At 36.7% G+C, this 12,891-nt stretch overlaps 1 protein-coding gene and 1 long non-coding RNA gene across 3 annotated transcripts in view; one reads left to right on the top strand and one right to left on the bottom strand.

Moving 5' to 3' along the window:
* Nucleotides 1-1,461: 1,461 nt before the first annotated feature.
* LOC122533183 lies at nt 1,462-2,701 on the bottom strand. Its single transcript, XR_006307655.1, has 4 exons — nt 2,661-2,701; nt 2,447-2,513; nt 1,688-2,379; nt 1,462-1,601 (listed from the first exon to the last, which is right to left on the bottom strand). It is a non-coding gene; the product is annotated as an uncharacterized LOC122533183 (long non-coding RNA).
* LOC122533182 overlaps nt 1,472-12,891 on the top strand; it is a 32,792-nt gene continuing 21,372 nt past the window's right edge. For both annotated transcript variants that reach the window (XM_043662626.1, XM_043662628.1), the window contains exons 1-3: nt 1,472-1,656; nt 2,210-2,322; nt 2,876-2,933. In XM_043662626.1, the coding sequence (XP_043518561.1) occupies nt 1,593-1,656; nt 2,210-2,322; nt 2,876-2,933 (235 nt within the window). In that variant the 5' untranslated portion in view covers nt 1,472-1,592. The remainder of the gene's footprint in view (nt 1,657-2,209; nt 2,323-2,875; nt 2,934-12,891) is intronic.

Genomic DNA, 12,891 nt, shown 5'->3' with positions numbered 1-12,891 from the left:
AATACACTTCGAAGCTCCGGTGTCGCGGGAAACGGACAGGACGACTTTCGCAAGGGGTCAGTTCCACAGTGTAGTGAATCGACGCGAATGGATCGTGTTTCAGAGTCCGAGTACGAGCTCGTATAATCGAATGCGATAAAGAAAAGGTGATGTGCTTCTGGAACTGAACTGGGGTGGCCGAATTTGCAGCTAGTTCGCGAGATCTAAAGGAAGAGGAGACACGTTAATCGTCACGGCAGTAACCGTAAATTCCCCGAGAGCGGCTCGTCGGGAATAACAAGAATAATCGGTGAAAGAGCTCTTTTGATCCTGCAGACGATCGAGATGTCGTAAGTATATCTTTTGCCGAGGGAGGCATACAGCGAGGATGATGTAGACAACAGCGAGCGAGAGGCAACGACGCACGTAAAAACAGCGGTGCTTCCCCGTGCAATGAGACTCTATCCGACGAGGAGGAGGAGGACATGCGTTTAATTGGAGCCCACCGTCGACGAAAGTGAGGGGAAGTTAGCATGAGGATAGTCCGTGTTCGTTCGGTCTCGACGAATCGAGGCTCGTTCGTGGTTCCCGAATGCTACCCACAATCAGACAGACTCGTGCAACCAAGGATGCAACTAGCCAGGATGCCCGAAGCGAGCGAGGAGTCGCGTTCAGTGAAAGCTCTAATCAATAAGCTAGGACTCGAGGGATTCTGAATTTTGTTGATGCCATTTGAGAAACGTGTCTTCGTTGCAAGGATGTAGGGGGGGCCCTACGATCGGGGCCCCGGTGAGGGTTTCCTCCAGAACTCTTTTGCATCGGTGTATTAAGCATTAAACTGAAACGAAACAAACTAGTTAAAGGAAGCTCCGTTACAGATCCCTCGTACTTGTATTAAAATATATACAAAGGAGGAAACCAGGAGAAAGAGGAACGACATTTTTCAAGCTTGCAGCCGATCCTACCGAAAGTATAACACCAACCGTTCTTTCTCGCCAAGAGGAATGCTCGAAGCACGCTACGTGTTCGTTAGCAACGTTTTTTAAGGAATATCCGCCGCTAGTTCTTCGTCGTCGTTTTAGTCGTTTAATCGGTGTAACGTAACTATAGCAGCCTTAGATAATTGTTAGTGAAGTTGAAAGTTCCCGGGGTTGCTCGACAATTGCATCGGTTCGAATCAGCCGACCGAAAACTGTGCCAAACCCATTGTCGAAAGATCTTGACTCTAGGCTAAAACCTGAAACAAAAGAAAAAAAAAAAAGAAAGAAAATAACAGAGAAAAATATAAAAAGAGGAGAAAGAGAAAGGATCGAAAGGGAGGAAGAGGAAGAGATAGAATGCGTTTACATTTAAGAAAACGTGGGTATTGTTCGTAGGATATACAGATCGTGATACCTCGATGGATGCGTAAAATGAGATGCGAAGATGCAAGAGAAAATGGAAAGAATGGCACGCGGTAACGACGTTGAATATCGGCGAATCGTTTTTTCGGTGATGGGGCGGCTGCGCCTATCATCGACTTTAATCGTGCACGTCGCGTCAAGATTCGCCTGAAGCATCGCTCTCTCCTTGTAATCGAGTAGACCAGCCGTCTATCGTCGAAGCCAGGAAAAATGGTCGATCTAGGGGGATATATTATCATATTGATCAACCACAATGACAAGATCAAACTGTACGGTGAGCATCGATGACTGTGTCATTAACAAACCTTCGCTGTCTGTTTACTGTCGCAAAGTTAACAAACATATTCCTTTCCTCCCTTTTTTTTTCTTCTTCTTTCCTTTTTCTTTTTTTTCTTTTTTTTTAATTAGCACCAGCTACATACAGTTTAATGAGCGTCAGCGAAGCTGCTTGTCAAGCACGTAGGCGTGAACTGTGAAACCCTTTCTCTCTTTTGTTTCTCGTGTTTTTTTCTCGAGGACGCTATCATGTGTAATCATTGACATACAAACGAATTGGCTTGTCCGTTCGTCCTGCATAGTCTGTATAGTTTCATCTACTGTCTGCTCGCGTATCATCTTTCTCCACTTAAGACTCGTTCTTTTATATATCAGAAATTGGTTTCTTTCTTTCTCTCTTTCTTTCTATCTTTCTCCCCCTTTCTACGTGCACGAACGTTCAACTCGTAAATCATTCGACGATTGAATTACTCTGATTATTATTTCTTGAAGTACTTGTGAAAGTGTGTTCGTTTAGTTAACTTGCCGGAATTGTTTGAAATGTGATACAGGTTCCCCGGCCGACAACGCGGACACGTTGGAAGTGGCCGACGAAATTCTACAAGTCAACGGCAGTACGCTGGAAAATGCCAGTCAATCAGAAGTCATTCAGTATATATATCAGGTACTTGATGCTCACTTATAGAATTGTTTTTCGGGAAAACTCATAGCAAAACATCTCCTGTTACGAAAGAAGCATTTTGTAAGAGACAGAGTGTAAATAAGATGAGATAAGTACATGAACATACATTAAAAAACTTTAACCTATCTTTCATCGAACTGTAAGATTTTTCTTCTTTAGAACGATTTTCTTCGCTAGAAAAAAACAAATACATCTTATTCGATATATAAAATAATATATAAAATATTACAGAATAAATTGTGAGTTCTTTGAACATATATACTTATATACATATATCTTATATACTTATGTCTTATATGTTATATCTTATGCATACATACCGTACTATATATATATCCAATGTACATATATATTATACATATACTTTATATACGTTTGCATATATTACTACCTTTGCAAATATTAAGTATTATGTACTGATCATAAATCTGTTTTGTTTTTAAATCCGATTTTCAAGTGTCAGTTCCAATAGTTAGGGATCCATGATGGAAACATTGATCTGTTTGTCGATTAATCGATTTATTTCTTTTCCCAGTGTATCGAGTCACGGACGATATGTCTGCGAGTGCGGAGAAGGAGTGGAAACAAAATGGGTGAGTACATTTTAGAAATACTTTACAACAATTATTTTAATCTGCGGGAGCATTTTAATAAATGAAAAACTTGTATATAAAATATGGGAAAATCGAATAATTTTATCGTGTTGTGAGTTTATAGGTTATAGATACAAAATATTTATAGGTTAAAGACGCAAAAGTGTTCAGACATGTGTATAATATGCAAAAAATTTATTCATTACAGTAAGTTCTCTAGTTTAGGTTTTTTCTTCTAATTATGTTTACTAAGGAATGAAATTGTATAAATATTCGGAGTTTCGTAATTTAAGACTGAATAAGACTGAATTTCAGCACTGCGGTGCCTTAGAATCTGTGTATCTAGCATAAATTATAGATTGTCCATCGATTGTATATAATATCGATTATTGACATTGTGATTATCGCAATTGCTTCGAAAGTTCGTTAGTCTACTCGTATTTCGGATAGATGAAACGCGATTCGCGTCAAAGTGAATTTTCTTCTTTTGGGAAAAATACATGTATCTTCTGAGAGAACATTTACCTTACGGTAAGGAAAAATTTCGTCTGTTTATCTTAGTGACATTATGTCGATCTACGATCTACAATATTTTTACAAAGTCAAACGACTCAACATAACCTTTTTCCTCGGAATTCGTTTACCAAAGGAATAATTAAATATCCATTTTTATTTGTGAAAACTAATAAACAAAAATGATTGTAAATAAAGAATAAAGAGGTTAAGCGATTTTATTGTGCAATAATGAAACTGAGTCTGGATAGCGTAGTACTGTAGATTGTCAATCGATTGTGAATATCATCGATCAATTATCGATGTTGCGATTATCGCAATTGTTCCGAAAGTTCGTTAGTCTACTCGTGTCTTTGGAAGCTAAAACGTGATTCGCGTTAAAGTAAATTCTGTTTGAAATGTATAATATCTTCTGAGAGAACATTTTGTCTGTTTATTTTAACATGATTATATCGGTCTACAATATTTACAAACTCAGACGATTCAACATAACCTTCTTCCTCGCAATTCGTTTACTAGAGGAATAATTTAACATCTATTTTTATTTGTGACAACTTGAGATAAACAAATAATGGTTGTAAATAAAGAATAAAGAAGTTAAGCGACTTTATTGTGCAATAATGAAACTGAGTCTGAATAGCGTAGTATTGTAGATTGTCGATCGATTGTGAATAGCATCGATCAATTATTGATGTTGCGATTGTCGCAACTGTTCCGAAAGTTCGTTAATCTACTCGTGTAACTTCGGAAAGGTGAAACGTGGTTCGCGTCAGAGTGAGTTTTGTTCTTTTTTCTGACGGAAGATATATTGTCTCCTGAGTATTTATTTGCAGTAAGTGTCGTATTGAATCAACAATAAATCTAATATTTCCACAAAAAAATTAGGTTGTTCTGGAAATATGCAGGGTGTGTGACAATCGACAACGTGGAACAACAAAAATTAATACTATTTCATCAACAAATCCATAACCTCCTTCGTCGCAGGTTATTTATCAGAAACAGCTTTGCAATGTTACCCTCTCGAGAGTTGTCCAGTATAAAGGATTCAAACGTCGGTCGTAAGTAAAATCGTCGGCCGATTTCGTGCTTTCTCGTGCGATTCCGGCGTTCGCCAGGTAAACCGTTCAGGTCGCCGCTAGTGTGTAACGGAGACGAACACAGATAGGTAGAAAGAGAGAGGGGAGGTAGACAGCGAAGAGAACTCGGCGAGAGGCACAAACAGTACACACGAACCGAGGGGATCTAACCTTCGAATGTATCCGCTGTCACGTTCGGTCCTCGGCTAGTACGGAACCGTGCATACGTGCCAGCGGTTCCGCGGCATTTCGCGCGCTCCCGTCGTTCCTCTAACCTCCCATTTTAGTTTCGCGTATACTTCGTATAGTTCGCCGCGTGAATACCGCGTTTCTTTACGTACCAGCGGACGTCGTCGTACTCTCTTCTCCTCCCCCTCCTCCTCCTCCTCCTGGACACCTACTTTCGTTTCGTCTCATCTCCGTGTGCAATATATATCCGACTTCTTTCGGTGCCTCGATCATTATTAGTGTCTTCTCCTCTGTGTTGTCGCTCGCTGTTTTTGCATGTGTGACCGTTAGTGATTCTCGTGCCCGGGCTGTCCTTACCGGCAGATCGAGACAAAGAGGAGCCAGATGGCAGCTGAGTTCGTCCTCGAATCATCGAGGATCTCGAGGATGCTCGATTATCCGTGCCCGAAATCGCAGTGCGACTCGTAAGCTGGCTTGGTTACAGTTAATCATCGATCGTCGTCGCTGGATCACCGTCGATACGGAAGGTGATTGCTCTTACTGCTCTTTTTTTTTTTTTTTCTTTCCTTTCTTTTCCACTCTTGCGGTGACGTTGCTTTTCAAAGCCATCTTTCGCTCGTGTCCCGTCCGTCGTTCGATTGTTGCGCAATCACGGCGTTTTATTCCTCGGGCGTTGCACGGGGCCTCTCTATCTCTCCCGGGACCGGCAGAGAAATGAGTTTTCGTTCGACTGTTTCGCTACGAGAGTGGCCCCCGATACCTGTTCTTCGCGTCCGCGCGAGTTTACATGTCATCGTTACACGACACGCTAATTGCGTTTTCTGTCGCGAAAACCGAGACCAGGAATCCGTCGCGATTGCAGTTTCTGGGTTAGAAAGGTAACACATATACAGCGGTTCCGCTAACAAAAATGTATTTCAACGTTTAATATGCAACGCTTTCGCGAATATGCATACATCGTACGCGGTGTTTCGAACATTTCGAAATTTCATTCAAACGACTGTTATGACCGTGACAATCAAATTTGAAAGTCACCTGAAGAATATAACTGTTTCGTATATATGTATATATTGCATTAAATACTTTCAAATTTCATTAGCGCTGTAGTGAATCACATGAAAGTATTCGATATGAATCATCATGTTGAATTTGATATCAAATCTGAGATGTAGCCGAGGGGCGTGGGTGCAAAATCATTAGTTAAGAGAAAATAACGTTCCAAGAATACAACTGTCATTAGTGTTAACGTTAGTCGACCGTTCTTCTTAAAATTTCCATTAATGAATACACGTTCTAATGTTGACTTGGGCGTGAAATAACCTCACCTTCTTATTGCACTTATGTCCTCGAATGTCCTCAATTTGCAGTGGAACTTTCTTTGCGTATATCTTGTTGCAGGACAAATAGTTATCATACAGGGTGTTTCACGTAAAATGTTACGAACTGTTTTCTCCGAAACAATTGTCTACATCGATTTGAAATTTTCACGCGTTAAATGGCGCAGAGGGGCTAACATTTTTTCAAAGATGAAGGAGTGCAATCCTAAAAATATTTCTTAAAAGTGCAATGGCATATTAATTATTCGTATATTCGGAAAGATGTTTTTTTTTCATTTAGTACAGCTAAAAAAATTGTAGACGAATTTTCTTGAGTTGTTTTTTTATTCATTTTTTATGTATTTATTTTTGTATTAATTTTACCATATTTTTTTCTACTGCTAACTATCAGCCTTCGGGTTATTGATGCAGACAATTGTTTTTTTCTTTTCGTCGTATTGAAATATGGTCCCATCGCGCATATTTACAGCGTTAAAATTTCAAAAGTCATTATTTGTGACAGCTTCCGAGAGAAAATAAGTTGTAACATTCTACGTGAAACACTCTGTACAATAGGAGCCCACTGATTCTGCGCGTTATCATTTTTTCGTTCGTATAATAGGAGTTTATGTTCGGATAAGTGGATTCAACCAAGAAGGATTTAACCATGAGAGCATGAATTAAATACAACGTTTCAAATATAAGTGGAATTTATATATACATGTGTCTGTACTGGTAAAGACACAATTTTCCATTTTCTTCTCGGATATTAAATATTGTACTAATTCCGTATTAACTGTAGAAATTAATTCGGTGTATCTGCGTTGATTTTTAAAGCACGAGTTGTGACGTTTATAAAAGTACGTTGCAGATTGTTGAAAGGAACGTTTATATCCTTTTTGAGTTTCAATTACACAGTAGTAATTTAGATGTATCCGATCAGGAATATCTCAGTGTAAAAATCTGAAAATTGAAAGTTCGATGAGTTTGAACAATTGTTGAGTGAAAACATCGAGCTCAAATACAAGAAGGATTTGATTCAAAATAGACAATTTCCTGTTAGAATTAGATCTGAAAGCAAACCAAAAAATAAATAAACAAGTTTATCTAAAAAGGCAGCGAATTAATTTCTACGTTTATACAGGTTTTCGAGAGAGTGCATTGTGTTGAAGATTCTTTATATATATATATATATATATATATATATATTTATATTTATATATATATATATTTATATTTATATTTATATACACATATGTTTCAAACTTTAAAACTCAATATAATCATAAGAATCAAGTTATGGTACTAATGAAATTTAAAAATGTTTTAAATGCAAATTAGTCGTAAATTATCTTTTATACAAATAGATAGTTTAAATAAGAAGTGAATTGTTTCGAATTTCGACGTACTTCTTTTTTTTTCTTTTTCGTAGACAAACGCATGAAGAAAATTTTTCCTTTTAATCAACAATCAGCGACTTAATTTTACTTATCGATTAAATCAGTCATTAAATCAGATTTCTCAAGAATTAATTTTATTCGTCGTAAACATTAATTACGCTAAAAAGAATTTTAATCATCAATTTTAAAATTCCAAATGCCTAACTCTGTGGTATAAGTACCGAGATATTTTGTAGAAGAACGCGTAGAGGTCATACGAAGGTCATCCCCATGCTTCTAAATGGAATGATGTATTTTTTTTTTAACGTGCATTAATCGATGCAGCTCGTTATTATGAAATTGCATTAAAATATTTATGTCGAAAGATCACTAGCTTAGAAGAGATATTTTAACCTTAATCCTATAAAATTCATCGTAAACGAAAGACAATATTTTTTTGTAAGGAAAAACAATATCTTTGTTTTCATACTGTTCTCGTCTTTCATGCATACATTTCATAAAATCGAAGTTGAAATTTCTCTAAAAAAAAAAAAAAAGAACTCCTAAATTAGTCTGCGGATTTTTTTTTAATGGAAATTTATATTTCTGCGAAAAATAATTAGAGAATCTGGAATCTAGATAGAGGTTTGTTTCATCTATTGAGTATCAATTATAACAGCTATTAGATATTACTTTAAAATAAATTTCATTTATTAGTCATTTTGTCTTTATGTATTATAAGCATTATTTGCAATTTAAATGCATTGTTTCCACAAATGAAAATTTCGCATAAAAATCCGCAGCCTAATAATAATTTTTCGACACAAGTAAGTTGATACGTTCTTTTTTTCTCATACAGAATAACGAGCTCGCATCGATCAGTGCATCATTAATAATGCATCGATTAATGCTGCGGTATTATTCCGTTTAAAAGCGTGAAGGTGACTTTCATGTGACCTCTACGCGTTCGTCTACGAAAGATCTATAATACTTGGGCTACAAATTTCGAGCATTAATCCATCAAAATTTTTAGTTTCACTCAGATTAATAAAAACTAATACCCGAAAGACAACGTTAACGATTAAGATAACGAAGTAAGAAAGCTTTTAATCTTTGATCGCAATTACCGATCGAGAGTTTTTATTTAATCGTTCGTAGCGAAGTTTCTTACTAAAAGGAGAAATTTAATCGTTGTTTATGATTAACAATCAACGATTAAGTTGCAGTGCGATCGTTAATTGCGGCTAAAGATTATTGGAAAAAGTTTCAATTGTTTGTCCTTGATTGATTGTCGTTTGCTCAACTCTGTCGCACCAGATTATGAATCCCTCTTATCTAAACTATTTCTTTTGTATAGATAGACGGGTCAACAGTTCCTTCCCACCTATTTTTTTTTTTTTTTTTTTTTTTAATAAAACATCAAAATAGAAGAAAGAACTAATTTTATTAATTTTAAATTAAATTTCAAACATGATTCTTTTTAAATATACGTTTTAAAAATCTGCAAAAGAAAGAAAAGATTAAAAAAAATTACGGATTTATTTTAGTAGGAAGTGATTTTTAGCCCACCCTGTATAACAGATAGTTCGCGGGTAATTTGCATTTGTAGATATTGAAACCGGATACTCGGTGCATTTCACAGTGAAACAAATTCGCGTGAAAAATATGAATGTCAACTGGCTCAAAAACAAATTGAAGAAGGGGGGAGGGATCAGTTTTAACAAATTCCCAGTTCAATTTCAATTTCGATACACGAGAAAATACGAATTTCATTAAATATTAAATGTTACATGTATTTTTATTAAACATTCCATTTAATAGGATTAAATATTAAATATTACATGCATATTGAAAAATGTATTTTCTTCTTCTCCGAGAAGTGCTAAAACCTTGCGGTTTCCCCCCCTTCAAATAACGCGGAACGTACCCCCACCCAGCGTGAGGAGATCTCCCCGTAACAGACGGAGCACAGAGTTTTACAAACGCTCTAAATTTCGATTGCACTCGAGCACCCATTGGGAACAGGATCAAGAAAGATGCTATAAAATTTCACACGTCGAACACAAATCCATTTTTACTGTCGGATCAGCTTGTCGATCATTCCGAAAAAACGCGAACGAAGGGAAGAGGAAGAAAGAAAATTGAAGACAGAACGCATCTTCTTTCCCGTCTTTTTTTTTTTTTTTTTTTTTTCACTGACGTGAGCAGAACTCGGTCGTGAAATATTTAACTACTTCCGAATTTTTGACCGTCTCTCGGGGCTTAGAGGATCGGACTCGTGTCTCTGTTCCTTCGATTTTTATTGCATCTAGCGGTGCCGCGGTAGCTGGCGAAAGTATTCGAGCACTTGTTGGCATTTTTTTTTTTTTTTTATCAGTATTTATGAAGTGTGTAAGCGTTTGTGAGAAGAGAATCTAGTCTTGGAGAATTTGTTCGTTGAATATCCAGCTTTAAGAAATTCAATTATGATGTTTTTCTGGACGAGGAAATATATGGGGAAAGATATAGATAAAAATATAATTTTTTTTTTTTTATTAAGATAGTGTAAAAGTTTGATTTTTCTATTATTTCTTAAACAAAGTTACATCAGTCGAAATTATCAACAGTTATGCTGTGATTCTATCTGATACAATGTTCGGTGGAGCGGAAAAGTGTTAAATCAATATCATTAACCTCGTAGAACAACGCAATTTGGACATGAAAGTAGATAACGAACTCGTTGTTTTAGAATTACAAAACATAGTGATATGTAGGTACCTCACTCGTGGAACTAACTGTACATATTTATCGAGTACGTTCTCTGAGTACCTTTAACGTCTCATAAGAGGCGTTCCTCTACGCCAGCTGATCGTCGCGAATTGACTATCGCGAGAACGAGAAGCGACAGTTTCGTTTGACCGATAATTAACCGAGTATCTCTAAAGTGAATAATCTTTAATGGCCGAGCGAGTTGGCAAAGGGACGAAAAGTGCGTCCATTAGCGGGGCGTGGATGGCACTCGAAAGTGCATTTGAATGAAGCTTTTAATCGCGAGGCCGGAATTTCTCGAGAAGATCGATAACACAAACGGGCGAGTCGATCCGGTGTCAACACGGAGTTTTCTCGCGCAGAGAAAATCGCTCGCCCGTGCGCGCGCATGCGCAAGCGCATGCGCGTGCTCCTTTTCGTAGCGGTAACGCGCGCACGCGCATGCGCATTTGCCTCGCGGGTAACGCGAGTAACGTATACGTCTCACCGACCGGGGCTCACCACGCGTGTCAGTTTCCTCGTGCGTTTCCACTTTTTTCTCTTTTCTTTTTTTCCCCATTTTTCCTGAATCGTTGCCACGCCGACGAACGTTTCCGCGAATTCCTCCACTTTGTTTGCTTCGTTACGTTGTATTTTTCAAGACTACTTTCACGCGGACACTGTCCTCTTCCTTGTTCTCGTTCGTTTTTCGAATTTGTCTGCAGACTTGTTTCAGACTTATTGAGATAGGTTGGATTTCGGATCGGTTTCTTTGCTTGAAGTTACTTGAAAAATACGAGTATTGATAGAACTATTGATATAGTCAAAATGACTCATTCATAATTTTTGTCACATATATATTATAGATGTAAAACCATGTATTTTTAGAGATTCAAATGATTTTTTAAGAACTATTTATTAGGTAAATAGAAGCTTGTGTATTCTATTGTATAATATCTTTTTTTTTTTCGCTTCAATATCTCTGATGAAAATTTTTATGCTTTAGTTCTTGATAGTTTTGGTGTTAAACAGAAACAGAAATTTTCTACTTCTTTTTTTTTACTTTCCTTTGCGAATGTGCCTATTTAGGTGTTTTAAATAGGATTAGAAACAAGAGAAACACCATTCTTCTAATGTTATTCAAATAAAATATATGTTCATGTTAATGACTTTAATCTTACAATATGTAGACTTCAGTCTTTAGTCTCGGTAAACTGCAGCATTATATTAAACTGTAATATTAGGTGTTAGAAACAAGAGAAATACCGTTCTTATAATGTTATTCAAATAAAGCGACATGTTGTCCATTTTAGTGACTTTAATCTCAACTCTTGTAATCTGCAAACTTTAATCTTTAGTCTCAGTGAACCGCATAGTATCAAGTAATAAACAAGACAAATACCGTTCTTATAACGTTATTCAAATAAAATGACACCATCTTAATAACTTTAATCCTAAGTATTAGTAGATTTTATTAGTCTCACATGATAGACCACGTAGTATCTACTAGGTGTTCTAGATGAAACTTACCATTCGCTTATCCAATGTCAATGAACAGACGACAAATTTATCCAAAAGAGTCAGCGAATTAACTTCGTCCCCTTGTAAACGGCATAAGTCACGAGCGGATAAACCGGTTTGCATTTGGTCGCCGATTGCGATATCGATCCAATTAAATATACCTTTCCGTAGAAGCTGCGAGCAAAACGTTATACTTTCGCTGGGAATGGTCGCGCATTTAATGGAACATAAACAATGACCCACTTTTCCGTGTATTCCCGAATGAAATGTTGCGGAATTCTACAAGTAGGAAAAGTATAGAGGGAGAGTCGATAAGTATAGAGCGTCGTTCCAGCGGAATATCGTGCTATTCGTGAATTAATGGCTGTCAGTGGAAATACACATCCGGTATGCGTTAACCTTCCCCGAGTTAACCAAACCTATTCCTCCTCGCTAATGTATGATCGACATGACGGAAGCGAAAAATACATGAAACTGGGAAATCATTGAAAAACGATTGATATAGCGTTGGTGAAGAGGAGACAGGCGAATTCGTGGGTGTGTCATTTATACCGGTATATTCGGCCTCGAGCGAGTAGTTCCGTAGAAAACAGGGAAGAGTTGCACGCATGGCGAGCACGGGACAATTACTGGATAACGTTGCACGCGCGCGCGCAGGAGAGAGGAAGTAGAAAAAGAGACGATAGTATCGATGGAGGAAGATGGGGCACGAGCTCTTGCGAACATTGCTAGAGATGGGATTAAGTATCTCACAAGTTGGTTCGAACCTTCGATCGTTAAATTCTTTACAAATATTTCTATATATATATAATATTAAAAAAAATATATACAATATTATATATTATATGAAATATTAACACTAGAACTACCGACGTTTCGACGAAGCTAGTTCTACCAGAACCAGTCAAAATGATCCTTCAGAAAATTTAAATATTTTATATTTATTAATTTATTACTATCTTACAAAAGGAATTTAAAGTTATGGATTTATTTAAACATTTTGTACAAAATGTAAATACAACTGAAATTATAATATTTCATTATGCAAATGTTATGTAAAATATAAAATATTTTATATAATATTTCTTTTATTAAAAAAATATTTTTTTATATAATTTGTAAGCAGTACTTGAATCTAAGCGGGATAGTTTTGAATGTTTCACGAGTGGATCGCGGATTTTAGACGAATTTGTACTTTCTTTCTTTTTTTTTTTTTTTGTTCAGAAAATATCGAATA

The sequence above is a fragment of the Frieseomelitta varia genome, unplaced genomic scaffold (genome assembly GCF_011392965.1).
Source record: "Frieseomelitta varia isolate USP_RPSP 00005682 unplaced genomic scaffold, Fvar_1.2 scaffold_502, whole genome shotgun sequence".
Classification (NCBI taxonomy): Eukaryota; Metazoa; Arthropoda; class Insecta; order Hymenoptera; family Apidae; genus Frieseomelitta; species Frieseomelitta varia.
Note: the sequence above shows the minus strand (reverse complement) of the source record. Positions and strands in the feature narration are given on the sequence as shown.